Below are 14,848 nucleotides of genomic sequence, written 5' to 3' on the forward strand. Positions count from 1 at the left end.
CTACCTTCTTCCATTTTGATTTAAAGCCACAAGGATTCCAGAAATGTATCACTATTAAGATATGGGATATAATAGGATTAAAGCCTCTGATGTGGCTAATTGTTTGCCAGTATTAGTGTTAAAAATTGAAATAATGGGCAAATCAAAAATATTGCATTTGTATTTGGTATGTTTTATAACAAGCTGAGATCTGGTAGCTAAAATGTTTCACTGAAATAATTTGTAATGCAGATTGACAGAGGTATTTTGGAAGTTATTGTTCCAGCAGCTGGAGTGTAAAAGCCTGCCTATGTCTGTGCATGTATTAAACTTACTCATTTAGTTAGTAGACTAAATTTCTCCTTTTTTTGCAACAAATATTTGCTAACAGCTGTACTAGTCTTGAACACACCACACACAGTGAGTGTAAGCAACGCTCCTGGATCTTCTGCTGTGTGTTTACCCTTATGTGGTTTGTCTCACAGCCACACAAACAAAGTACATATTTTGTATGTATCACTTATTTTGAAAACTGTGGTGACCACACCTGCCTTTAAATTTTCCAGTTCCAAAGCTACAATCTGCTGCCTTAATTCTCTCACAGGCAGGCATGCCCAAGCTGATCTTGGCTTGCTGATTTTGTGAACACACTATTCTGTGTAAATGATATTTGGAATGTTAGTGTTTTTGCAGATCATTGCCACTGTGGCAGTAACCTGCTGTTAAGATATTAAGTGCAGAATTGTCTGAGCACTGGCATAACACAGATAACTGCACTGAAAGCAAAGATGTGGTGCATTCTGTGTGAAGTAAGTACAGGTATTACTTTCCATACTTTCTGGATAACGGGTTTCCGGATAAGGGATCCCTTACCTGTATATGTCTTAATGATGTAATACCTACCTACACTAGCCCTCCAGCAACAGTGATTTGAGTAATGGTCCCGCCAAATGTACATCACAAAATATCTGCAGGGATGCTTAATGAACACTGTACTTTCATATTTTACTTTTTCCCTTACTGTTTGTCCTGATTGAAAATGTGTCATTGTTTTTTCATTTGCTTTTATGTAGGCGAAGGGAGCCACTTAACCAAATTATCCCCCCAAGTACTTCCTGGGGAGATCTCATGACTGTCGTGCATGAGATACAAATATATAGTCACTCTTTAATGCGGAAAAGCTGTAATACAAGAAAACCAAATCATAGTTATCACTGAAATGTATTTAATTGGAAGAAGCTTTTGATGGCCTTTGTCTTACACGCTTAAAATTTTCTGTTTTATATAACCAAAGATGAAATTTACTTACAGGCATAGCAACTTAACTTATGCCAAAGCATCTCTGCCTGAATCTTGTACTGAACCCAAAACTGAACTAGATAGTAGTCAGCTCAGCTCCACTATTATTCATAGCAGCTTCTCCATGGCAGCATCAAAGACAGTTTTCACAGTTCTCACAAATTTTTTTTAAAACATCCTCCCATGTTTAAAACATTGTATTAATCATAATAAAGGTGTGAAAATACTGATTTGTTTTGGCAGGTGTCCCTTTAATTGATGGTGGGACAGTAAGACTTCCCAAGCTCATTGGGCTTTCCCGTGCCCTGGATCTTATCCTTACAGGTCGGCCAGTTAATTCCCAAGAAGCATATGAATTTGGATTAGCTAATCGTGTGGTACCTGATGGCCAAGGTGGGTATATTCTTATTCACAAGAACAAAATCAGGTCTTCCACACCTTTTTATCTCACGTAATTACTATTATGTATGTGCCAAATAAAAACATTATTTTAAATTTGGTATATGCTTACAGCTAGGCAAATCAATGTACTGGCAGCCATATAATAAAATATGACACAAGTCTAAGAACAACTCTAAGCACAGTTATAGGGGATAAGTCACACTGACCTCCTTTTCAAGAAGCCTGTTCACTGAACATCCAGTGTTAAACTTCTCCAAACTAAAAGATATCTGTGAAGGGGGTATAGTGTCAAAATATTGATAACAACTAGAACACAGAATCCATAATTGTTAGATTCTGCTTAATACTGAACTGAATCAGAGCTCTTTTTTTGCATATTCAAATGAGAGAATATGATAAAAATGTAAAATACTTCCATCTTCCGTCTTCCATTAAATACGTACCCTAAAGATTTGCTCAAATTCTGCAATAAGTACTAAAATCACGAGAAATATATTATTGTGTTTAATTCTGACTACAGCTATATCTATATGATATTTCTTATAAATTGTATCCTCACCAATTTGCAGAATAAGTTTGGCTGCAGTTTCATACCACTGTGATAAGGACCTGCACCTGTGTTTCAGTGCTCAGTTTATAAAGATAACAATTACAACTAAGGCTACCATTTGAGAATTGACAATAATTTACATTAGTCTGTTTGTTACAATAGTTCCTGAACTGTGAATAATTTCTAAAAAAACATATAATATTATTAACAAATATACCATTGTTATCAAATCCATTCCAGTTAAATATGAATTCTTTTTTCAATGTGTCATTCATTATGTATAAATCTAAGTGATGTGACCTAAGAAATAATTCAAAATGTTTTTCTAATGTGCTAGTCAAGCAAAATAAACTTTACTTATAATATATAAATTATATAAATGTTGACATTCACAATCAGAACAAGCAGGCAGGTTTTGTATATGTGCCAGAATGGGGGATGTGATGTGCATGCCCATGCGCAGGCTACAGAGTTATAGGTTGTGGGGAGTGCAGTGACATATAGAAAAGTGCAGAATGGAAAGTAAATGTAACTGCCTATCCTGCTTCTATGCCCAAGGCACAGAGGTGGGGAAGGCAAAGTATGATTGACAGCTGAGATTTCTAAATGAGCTTATAATAGGTAAGGATGTTTTAATTAAAAAAGAGTGCTGTGTACTAGAATACTGACAACATTCATAAAAGTTACAGATATATATATTATCTAATACAGTACAGATGTGCTTGCTCTTTTCTTCCAGAACTATTTTTCATTGTTTTTAGAGAATCATGTAGTTAGTACGAGCACACCCATACAAAAATCAGGCGTTGATCTCAGTATTCTCTTTGGCTGGATGGCAGTTTACAAATGACTATAAATTGACTGTTGCACAACTATATAGTGTTATGTGCACCAAATGAGGTTGGGAGCATGGGACCAAGACAAGGGAAATTGAAAGGGTCTGCTTTAATTTTACCCACAGCAGTATTGATTAAACATTCTAAATAGTTGCTAAATATATATAATACACGAGAGCCATGAATATTCTGTAAATTAATTGGTGCATGGTGACATCATCAGGTGTCATTGCTTATAAATGGTGCTTAATGATGTAATGTGTGCCACAGGACTTGCGTTTCTCTTAAAAAAAGTCTCCCTGCTATAAAATATTTGTATATAAGCAGTCACCTCGCAGTTTCATGACCTGTATAAAAGCACTTGGCTTATGACCATGTGACTTTATATGGTCATGGATCACCTTTGTGAGTTCTATTCAGCGGCGGATTTCTACTTGGGGCACCCCCTATCGCCACCCTGCCACACGAACGCGCATGCGCGAACAACCCCCCCACCCCCCGCGCGAACGCTTATGCGCATGTGCCAAACTTAGAACTCCCATACGGAGCAGTGGGGAGATGTCCCCATTTTCTCCGTATGGGAGCAAAATTTTAAAATTTGCCTGCGGCGGGGCGGCATGCCGCCCCTGTGTTTGTGCCACCCTAGGCCCAGGCCTTTGTGGCCTTGCCACAAATCCGGGCCTGGTTCTAATAGCCTTATTTTTTAACATTTTTCCAATAAGAACTCTCAAAAATGTAGTTTCACATATTGTCTTGCTAATGTCATAAATATTGGTTTCCACATCAGTGTTTATATTTATTTAGTATTATTCAAAGCCAAGAAGCTACCTGCCTTCAGCTGGTAGAGCTGATTCATACAACTTTGTATCAGTTTGGTTTCTCCAGATGTCATGGAGTTACAAACATGTATGATATAATTATAAACAGACCCTAACTGAGAATTTACTTTTATGCAAATACATTTACGGGGAGATTTAGCAATGCTCAAGTTTGATTTATTTTTTTCATGATTTGAGTTTTTTAGCGCTAAAACTTGCACAATTCGTATTATGGTTAAAAAACTTGAATGTCTAGTATTAAGGTACAGCAATCAAAAAAACTCTTATAAACTTTGGCATCAAAAAGCTTGCAAGATTATATAAAAGTCAGTAGGAGTTGTCCTAGGCAAAGTCAAGCCATATGCCATATTTCCTTATTAATAAATAAACAAGCATTCGAAATGCGAGTTTATTCAAATTAGAAAATCTCGAATTCACAAACTCGAAAATTGAAAACCATTAATATAAATATTTTGATCAATACAATTAGGCACAATCAGTACAGCATATCCCATTATATTCTTATTATTTGTGCTATCTTGTAGGAATTATTCTGCCTGTGAAACAATACTGAAAATGCAGTTTCTAGAATGCTTCATAGAAATATAATTGAAACTCAAATCAAAAATTGCCAGTAATTTTTTCTCTTTCCTTTTTTTCTTTTCTTTATTGTATAATACCAATGCATTTTAGTCTTCTAATGATCACTTCTCTGGACTAGTACAGTAGGGTTACGTTGTGATGAAAATAAAAATTACAATGGTGCTTTAAAAACTTTTCATCTTGGCTGAGCTAAACCTTAATGCTATAGTTTATGATGTGATGAAGCCTAATTAAAGAAGCCCCTGACGTTTTTATAGATCATGTTCCCATATAATTTTATCTAATTCAGAATAAGGGACTGGGTGGCAATTATAATCCTGGGTGTGTAAGGGAGGAATATATACAATTTTGCTTAGCAATGCTGAGTACTGCTGCACAGTGCAGTATTATCATTTTCTCTGTAAACATAAGGCTGATCTCCAAGTATTGGATTTCTGCTAAATATCTGAGAGACTTGGGTTCAGTAAATAGCTGAACAAATTCATGTTAGGTCTTATATTAATATTTAGTCATTTTAGTCTGAATGCCAAGCTGGATCAGTCCTCTGACTCATTACTGCTGCTAAAGAATTCAAGGACTTCAAGCTCACTTTGGAGGGTTTCTCTTCCCTCTTGTACAGAACAGGCCTTTGTCACACTTTCCAAAATTTACTTGCATCAGGGTACAACAAATGCGCGTTGAAATTTCTCTATTTTAAGTCAATACAATTTTTCCATTCCTTCATCCACTCTATAGCCGTTATTGCCATTCTTCTCTCATACATCTGCAACATAAATTAAGTGGTCAAAAGGTGAATTTATAAATGTGACCCAAAGCCTTCTGTTTCTTAATGCCAAAGGTCGTTTGTGGCTACTCAAGAGACCAGAGCAGAGTATTAGTCATAACTGGTGGTGCTTGGAAGAAATGATTTTTGTTAAAAGTATCACGCCATATACTCATAGTCAAAACATATTCATAAATTTGGAAATATGTCTTTGGAATCTATTACTGCTTGAGGCATTATGATTTACACAGTTTAATAGGAACCTAGCATCTATGACAGCAAATTTAGTTTTTTTCAGTTCTAAACTTTATAGTGATATTAAAACAACAACAATCTATAACAGAAATAATTGTTATGTTGAGAGAAGCATTTCATTAATTTCATTCATTTTGCTAGCAATCCAATATTCCTTAAAATATATTTACTATATTTACATTGAAGTCAATATTGTTTTTGATGCTATTCCTTAACTACTACGTACTTGTGATTAGCATGCTAGAGCCCCTGGCACAGCTGTTGATTCAATTCCAGAGAAGAGGTTACTTGACTGTTACATGTTTTATTACATTCTTGCCAAAATTTGAGATTCTAGAGTTTTACACTTGCATGTAAGCCTATGTGGCATCATCCTACTAGCCATGTGGAATGATAGGAGTAGCACAATTGGAAAACAAATTTCATTTCATATACATTCCTATTTTGCCCCTGTGGGAGGTTCTTTACATAGAACAAGATTAAGCAAAGCCAAGATCGTTTTGCATAACATCTTATTTAACTCAACTTATACAAAAGCTACAGCTATGTTAAGACATTAAACAGATGCTGACCGTGAATAATCCATAACCTGGATGTAAAATACCTCAGGCTTAACTCTCCAGTCAGCAACTATCATTATACTCAAAACCTCACCCAGCAAAATTGCTGACCCAGGTGTACAAACCCCGAGTGGCCCGAGCCTGTAGCTTGGGGTGTTATGCAATGAAGGATAAAGACAGCAAGCCCTTCCTCCACCACTTGTGAGGTTAAAACTCCAGTTTTATTTCATCTGCTAAAAACCATTATAGCCTATATTATTTTTAAAGGAGAAGGAAAGGTACAGTCACTGTGGTTGAATAACATTTTCGCACCCAGTAGTGATTGTACTTTTCCTTCTTTAAGCTGATGAAATAAAACCAGAGTTTTAACCTCAGTAGTGGTGGAAGGAGTGCTTGCCATCTTTATCCTTCATAACAGCTTATTTGTATTAAAAGGTTTAATACACTGCATGGATAATGGGTCTTACTACATGTCAAAGCATTCGGTGTTAATGTGAAGCCCGCTGTCCAAGATGGCAAGAAAGCAAAACGACACAAAATGTGAAGTAAAAAGAAACAGTACAGTATGTGTGAAGTAAAAAGAAATAGTACAGTAAGAAAACCTCTTGCAAAAGTCATCTGCAGTTATCCCATGCGCCCAAATAATCCTTTTTAAAAAAAGATTCACAGCTGAATGGAATACTTTGGGACATGCCCCCCAGCCAGGCCATATATAAACTGACCATTAACGATAACTGAAATCTTTTGGCAGACATGGATTCACAGCAGATTTTTTCACAAAACAGGTGGAAAAATTTGCAGAGGAAAAATATTTGACAGACAACAAAAAAAAGTTGTGTGCGTCAAAAAGGTCGCGTTTCACAAATTTTCACCGTTTCGGAAATCAAAATTGGACAGATTCCCTCATCACTACTGACCACAATCTGATATGAGTGAGAGCGTTCAAAAATACCTATAGCATAAATATAGTATGACATAAGCATGGTGTGTATGACTTGATTAATTAGATATGCACAAATTAGTGTACTGTTTATCAGAAAGAATAACTTCAATATATCAATATCAATATATCAATATCAATTATGTAGTGCTAATTTTGTTTACCATTTTAGTGTCCTATTTGGCAATTTCTTTGGTGCTTTGGTGCTATGTCCTCCATATTAGATGATTTAATAGTTTTATCTGTCTAACCTCTGGCATTTGTATATCAATATGATTCTCATTTTTTTTACATTTTAATAAAAAAAACAACAACTCACATGGATTCTGATGCTGACATTTGCATTAATGTTGCCCAATACTTCTTATTTATTTATGCAAGAAACCAAAGATAGACACTTTGGGGCACATTTACTAACCCACGAACGGGTCGAAATGAGTCCGATTGCGTTTTATTTCGTAAAGATCGGTATTTTGCGATTTTTTCGTATTTTTTACGATTTTTTCGGCGTCTTTACGAATTTTTCGTTACAATACGATTTTTGTGTAAAAACGCGAGTTTTTCGTAGCCATTACGAAAGTTGCGTAAAATCTTGCGATTTTTCGTAGCGTTAAAACTTGCGCAAAAAGTTGCGCTTTTTTCGTAGCGTTAAAACTTACGCGAAACTTCGCACCTTTTAAGTTTTAACGCTACGAAAAAGGCGCAACTTTTCGCGTAAGTTTTAACGCTACGGAAAAATCGCAAGATTTTACGCAACTTTCGTAAAGGCTACGAAAAACTCGCGTTTTTACGCAAAAATCGTATTGGTAACGAAAAATTCGTAAAGACGCTGAAAAAATCGCAAAACATACGAAAAAGTCGCAAAATGTTCGTTTTCAAGTCGGAACTTTTCCAATTCAGGTCGGATTCGTGGGTTAGTAAATCAGCCCCTAAGTGTTACTAGCTAATACTTCTAAAGAGACTAGAGTTAGGGGGGTGTCTATTAAAAAAAATAGAGAATATGTTGACTAAGATGTAACCTTTCTTTTTCACCACCCAGATTTTAGTAGGATAATCATACAAAGCATCTGGACATTGCTACAGGGTATTTATAATAATTTTAGGGCATATGTGTAATAATATTCTGACAGTTCTAATAACACATAGACGTTTGGTGACCCACACTTGGGAAATGACACCACTACTAGTGATGAATCTTTCAAAATATTTGGGAAAACGGCAAAAAAATTGTTGTGCGCATCAATTTTTTGTCACCCATTTCATGAAAAATTTCACCCATTACTAACCACTGCAATTGTTTCCATTTTTATGTTTTACAGCTTTGCTTACAAACCATAATGCATGGCCTTTGCAGCTGTAGTTTAAAGATCTAAAATTAGTATATATTTTTTGCAGAAGTTTTTCAGAGACTTGCAGGTATATTGCTTGGATTGAAACCTGTAGTATGTATGTTGTTTGTTTGTACGTTAGTCAACCATATATCCTTTGATGTGCTGATTTTGTTATCTATTTTATATTGATAGTTAGTTTCATGCAAAAGACAAAGGATTCTTACTAAAGGGAAATATCAAAGCAGTTTCATGCTTATTCATCTCCTTCAAACAGGGTGCTAATATTTCTTTCATTACAATGAAATGTAGTATTTGAAGTTTTTCTTCCAATAAAAACCTGGTGTTTGCCTGCCTTTCCAGTTGCTTCTTATATGTGGTTTTTATATTGTCCAAGGCACCATCAAAGGTAGAGTCAGTATGTTCTAGCTCAGTGCTGTCCAACTGGCGGCCCGCGGGCCGCATGCGGCCCGCGACCCCCCTCTGTGTGGCCCCCCACCTGTCTGGCTGCTTTGATGGCTTACTCTTGTGTAAGCTTTGAATGGTATCAGTACTGTGATTAACTGCCCCCCCCCCCCCCCCCCCCCCCTGCATGGTTCTCACCTCAGATTCAGGCTGTAATCAGGCTGTATTGTTTAAATATGTAATCCCCTGTGTTGTTCACACCTTTTAATCTCTGCATTGTTCACCCCCTGCAGTGTTCACACCTCAGGCTCAGGCTGTAATCACCCCCATTGTTCCCCTGTTCACACCTCAGGAGGAGTAGAAACCCACAAATAATCCCTGCACACTAAAAAAAGAACATATACTGAGGTGGTACTGCAATTAAAAAGTTTTTTAATATGTAGTTATTGTGCAGACTGTAGGAGCAGTGCCAGCATTGTGTCACTGTATGCTGCCTGTGTGTGCCATACACACAGGCAGCATAGGGCAAGCAGAGTATGGCACACACAGGCAGGGTAGGGAAGGCAGAGTATGGCACACACAGGAAGAGTACGGCAGGCAGAGTATGGCACACACAGCCCAAGTTTGGCACAAACCAGCCAAGAATGGCACACACAGTGAAAGTATGGCACACGCAGGCAGGGTAGGGAAGGCAGAGTATGGCACACACAGGCAGAGTAGGGCAGGCAGAGTATGGCACACACAGGCCAAGTTTGGCACAAACCAGCCAAGAATGGCACACACAGTGAAAGTATGGCACACGCAGGCAGGATAGGGAAGGCAGAGTATGGCACACACAGGCAGGGTAGGGTAGGCAGAGTATGGCACACACAGGTAGGGTTGGAGAGGCAGAGTATGGCACACACAGGCAGGGTAGGGAAGGCAGAGTATGGCACGCACATGCAGAGTAGGGCAGGCAGAGTATGGCACACACAGGCCAAGTTTGGCACAAACCAGCCAAGACTGGCACACACAGTGAAAGTATGGCACACGCAGGCAGGGTAGGGAAGGCAGAGTATGGCACACACAGGCAGGGTAGGGAAGGCAGAGTATGGCACACACAGGTAGGGTAGGGAAGGCAGAGTATGGCACACACAGGCAGGGTAGGGAAGGCAGAGTATGGCACACACAGGCAGGGTAGGGCAGGCAGAGTATGGCACACACAGGCCAAGTATGGCACAAACCAGCCAAGAATGGCACACACAGTGAAAGTATGGTGCGCAGGCAGGGTAGGGCAGGCAGAGTATGGCACACACAGACAGGGTAGGGTTTTTGCTGTACTACAACCATTAATATGGGTATGGTCATGTGATAACATGGGTGTGGTTTCAAGTGGGTGCGGTTTCAAAAAGGGGAGTGGTCAAAACTGGCTTCCATTATCGGCCCTCCACCACGTAGGTCGGAAAAATTCCGGCCCTCGGTACAACAGAAGTTGGACAGCACTGTTCTAGCTCCATTTATATGCTTGGCTATGATTACAGACAGGTCTTCAGCACTGCATAATTATACTAAAATAAAAGGAAACCGGTGAAAATTATAAAAATGGAGGAACAGGAAAATTAACAATACTATGTAAACTGATAGATACATTCACATACAGGACCAGTACAGATTGAGGGCAAAAGGATTAACTGTCATAGAAATCAGCACAATATGTATTAGCCATTCGAGCACTGTATATGCTTTGCGAGGCATAAGCTAGTGCTAGAACAGTAAATTAGCTTGTATAGACAGAGTTTCTTACCTCTGTTAAGTTTAATTACTGTCCTAGCAGTAGCTTTTGTCTTCAAAGCTCTATGTACACTTGCAGTCCTATATAACTAAACATAGTAATTTACACAGTCAAGATAATTTTGATCCTAAATCGGTACTATAGTCCAAGTATAGAGTGAGCGAAATAAGTTAATAAACTTTTACTTTACTTGCCTATATGGGCTGTGTGTGTGTAGTTAATGATATTGTATCCTTCTATTGTAAAATATAAGGGTATTAAGCTGGGCATACATAAAGAGGTCTGATCTGCCCCATTTGGCCTCCAGTTCACATACTGCTGGGTCTCAGGGCTTAGCAGGCTGAAGAGACCTATACAGACCTGTTGCAAGGGGACTTCATCAACGGGCTGATTCAGATCAGATGAGATGTTTAAGCCTTTTGTATGGCTGTCTTTTGAAGTTACTGAGGAGTTCCATGAGGAGTTCAGCCTGAGGCTGAAGGCCAAATGTTTTTTCTTCAGTGAGTTACATAAAGCAATACCATTATGTGCAGATTAAAACTTATGACATAACTAAGCACCCCCTGTGGGGGACTATTGTACGTGCTGCTTTCATTGGTCTAATTGCTATCACATGATTCAATGAAACTTGTATATTATAAGAAATAATGTACCACCTGTTGTTGGACTACCAAGTGCTTTTATATAGTCATAAACTTAGAGTTATTTTCAAGTACATAAATTAGCATGACATCACAAGATAACCATTGTAGCACAAACAGTAGAAACACAACTGCTAAAACCTTCATAATGTCTGTCTTAATGTCAGGATAAGGCTGTAATCCTTGCTCAACTCAAAAGAAAATAGCAATACAATTTTAGCTTAAGCCAAATTACATGCCTCTCCTAATGATCCCTAGCAGTACAAGCAAAAACAGGAAATATTTTTGAGAATAAAGGGCTCATTTAGCAAAGGAGTGGAAGTGCAAATATAGGCACAATTTACTGTGTTTTTTTTCTCCCTAATTCAACATTAATTCCCAGAATTCCATCATAATTACACCCACTGCAACCAGGCACAGAATTTTGCACCAGAAACAAGAAGTGCAGCCTTTTCCACTGGTTGGTAAATTGTCCCTGTAAGGGAATGGGTGCTACATGAACAGAGCATGGTTGTACCTGGTTATAAGTTGTGCAGCATAGAATGCCTATAATAGGCATCATGCAAAGGGAGACCTGTAGTTGCTTCCTGGCCAAGACACCTGTCAGGTACAGGGCTTTTCCTTGCACACTTGTCTTTGTGTCTAATCTAAATGGGTTCTTTTGTTACCTATCAGTCTTCTTGTGTCAATTACTGCTTTATTAGATTAAGGAAATACTGAGTAAACCATCCAATATTCTTCCATCTTCAAAGTAATTCCCAGCAGTTATATATTAGCAAATAGCATAAAGGGGAAGGTTTGTTCATTTTAAGGTTTGTTTCACTGTATTCTTTGTATATCCTTGCATTCTGTTTCTTTGGCCCCTTTTGAGCTCTTTTCCATAGAGTGTTTATTATGCTTTGAGAAATGAATATTTTCTGGTGCAATTGTTGTGTTCTTATGAATGTATTGTATTCTAGTTCCATTATTTATATTGAAAAATTACTTTTTTCATTACCTTAATGATTCAAACAAAAAAGTGGATCATCACCAAACCTCCAATTTTTCAAACCTGAACAAATAAAATAATACCATTTGGTCTTCATTTTGTATTGTAATTGAGAGATAAAAAGAGATAGTTAAGATAATTTGCAACCATTCCAGACAGAGTGCCAGTGTGTGGACTGAAGCTTCCCAAGTCTGCCATATTTCCACAGATGAGGCTAATTATGTAAAAAGCAAATACTTTCGTATACAGAGCGATTCAGAAACTGCATGTGCACTAGAGTAGTGTTTAGAGGAGCAGACTTTGTTAAGCAGCTGTTAATATATGCAAAAGAAACAGTTTTTTTCTGAAGAGGAAGAGAAATCTCCATTAAACGGAATTAATTCTGGACACATCATGGAAGTTTCCTTAGAATAACAAACGTGTAACAGAGGAAAAATGACACATCTCAGCTGCTGACCTTGGGGGTATTGCTGTGGAACATTTACTTCTGTGAGGTGAACTTGTTACTAGAGTCGTAACATTTCCTGCAGATGGGAAAATGAACTCCTACTACTAAGTCACCACAAGTAAAACTGTCATAACAGCACATTACAGTAAGATATAGTTCACTTATTTTTACTTTAAGAGAGCTTCCAGATTAAGCCGTAGCCACAAAGTCATATAAGGACATAACATTATGATCCAAAAAAAGGAAAAAACATAGTTAATCAATAGTATAGAATCTGCTATCCAGAATGCTTGGGACCTAAGGATTTCTGGATAAGGCAATACGATTTATGCAGTTCAGTCTTGATCAAGTACAAGGTACTGGCTTATTAATAAAGAGAAAAAGAAAAATTTTTAAAAATCAGAGTTATTTGCTTAATATGGGTTCTATGGGAGATGGCTTTCCCTGTAATATGGAGCTATCTGGGTAAGAGGTTCCTGGATAAGGTATCCAAAATCTGTGTCAACATTTGTAGAAAACAGCTTAATGCAAACAAGTGGTAGTTTCCCTCTTGCTCTGATTAGGGTGTTGAAAAGTAAAATAAAGCAGAAATGTATTTTATTCTCTCTGGGGAGGTTCATAGTATTGACTTTATCAGGGATTTTCAACCTCAGTAACAACCACACAAGCAGGCAGACAGGCTTTCTGGGGACAGGATTAGGAATATAATCAGTGTGGTTCTTGGATCTCAAAGGCACTTGTGGTCTTAGGGGGCCACTGTTATTAAAGGCAGGGCTGTGTGACTCACACTGAATATCACTACTGAATTCTTTATTAGCCTTCAGGTGCCTGCAATAATTAGTTTTTGTGTTGTTATATAGCATTTATAGTTACATCTATAACAAGTGGAGCATACCATCTACAGTGTATATGGGTAGCAAGGGTTCCACTCTGGCTTCTCTGATATTGCAAGTGACATACAATCATGAGGCCTTTTACTAAATACTGTATGATTGTTACAAACTCTGCTTTCATCTTTCAAGGTTGTAGTGTTGTGCATTAAGGCTGTAAGGCATTTAGTTTTCCATCAGTGATGGAACCAAGTCCTAAGAGGGACAGGGGAGGTTGGTTAGCTGCCCCAACCTCAGTGGGAAGCTCTAAGAGATTGACTGTACTATGCAGCACTGCAGATTAAGGGGCTTATTTATCAATTTTCGAATTTGTGAATGCGAGTTCGTTTTTCTAAATCGTTAATCCTTAAAACGTTTAATACTCATTTATCGAATGTTCACTTATTTATTAAAGTGGTAAACGCATACAATTAAAAAAAAAACTTGAATTATAAATTTGAATACTGGAATACAACTTGTAAACTCGAATAAAACTCGTAAACTCCAATTGAAATTATGGTTTGACTTTGCCTAAAACAAGCTCCTATTGGTGGCTTCTATAGAAACTCTCAAGCTTTTAAATGGCGAAGTTTTATATTCGAGTTTCCAGATTGTTTGCACTTAATAAATACCAGACATTCAATTTTTTATAAATCATAAGTCGAATTCAAGTTTTTTAAACAGACTCCAATCGAAATAAAAAAATCAAACTCGACTGTTCATAAATCATCCCCTAAATGACTAATGATAGGTTGCATACGATACAGTTGACATGCATCATGGTGCATTCATCTTTCCTAGATCATCACATCTTCTAATATATGTTAATCTTTGTATGTATTATTAGTAAATCTTTAAAAACCTTTTCTTAAAACAAATGTAACTTTGTTTTTCAGGCTTACAGTGCGCTATTGAGTTAGCACAAAATATATCGTCCTTTCCACAGAAGTGCATGCTCGCTGATAGAGCCTCCGCCTACAACAGCACATTTGACGCATCAGAGTTTGCAGATGCAATGCAGTATGAATTTGATACTGGAGCAAAGGTTCTCGTAGAAGAGTCTGTTGCTGGAGCCAAAAGATTTAGTGCAGGAGAAGGGAGGAAAGGAAAACTATAAATATTTTTAATAAAGACTGAATTTCAGTAAATTACAATTGGCCTCTTCCTCTTGGCTTCCATTATTAAAGCAAAATATTTGAGTATTATTATTAATCTCTTGTGGTACTAGAAGATGACAAAGCTTTGTTTCTTTTGTATTAAAGGGAACTTCACCCAGATAACTAATTACAACAAAATATATTTTGCCTAATAAAAAAAAAATTCCTGTATGCATTTATGAAATATTTTAAAATGTGTTAAAGCTATTTGTAAATATAATTACAATGAGACAGTA

The 14,848-nt window shown here is 37.3% G+C and overlaps 1 protein-coding gene across 8 annotated transcripts in view; it reads left to right on the forward strand.

Moving 5' to 3' along the window:
- LOC100135367 (uncharacterized loc100135367) overlaps positions 1-14,848 on the forward strand; it is a 31,560-nt gene extending 16,712 nt beyond the window's left edge. For 7 of the 8 annotated variants that reach the window (XM_012964258.3, XM_012964259.3, XM_012964260.3 and 4 more), the window contains 2 exons: positions 1,522-1,671; positions 14,352-14,848. In XM_012964258.3, the coding sequence (XP_012819712.1) occupies positions 1,522-1,671; positions 14,352-14,572 (371 nt within the window). In that variant the 3' untranslated portion in view covers positions 14,573-14,848. 8 annotated transcript variants of the gene reach the window in all.

This window comes from Xenopus tropicalis, chromosome 6 (assembly GCF_000004195.4).
Source record: "Xenopus tropicalis strain Nigerian chromosome 6, UCB_Xtro_10.0, whole genome shotgun sequence".
In the NCBI taxonomy this organism is placed as follows: Eukaryota; Metazoa; Chordata; class Amphibia; order Anura; family Pipidae; genus Xenopus; species Xenopus tropicalis.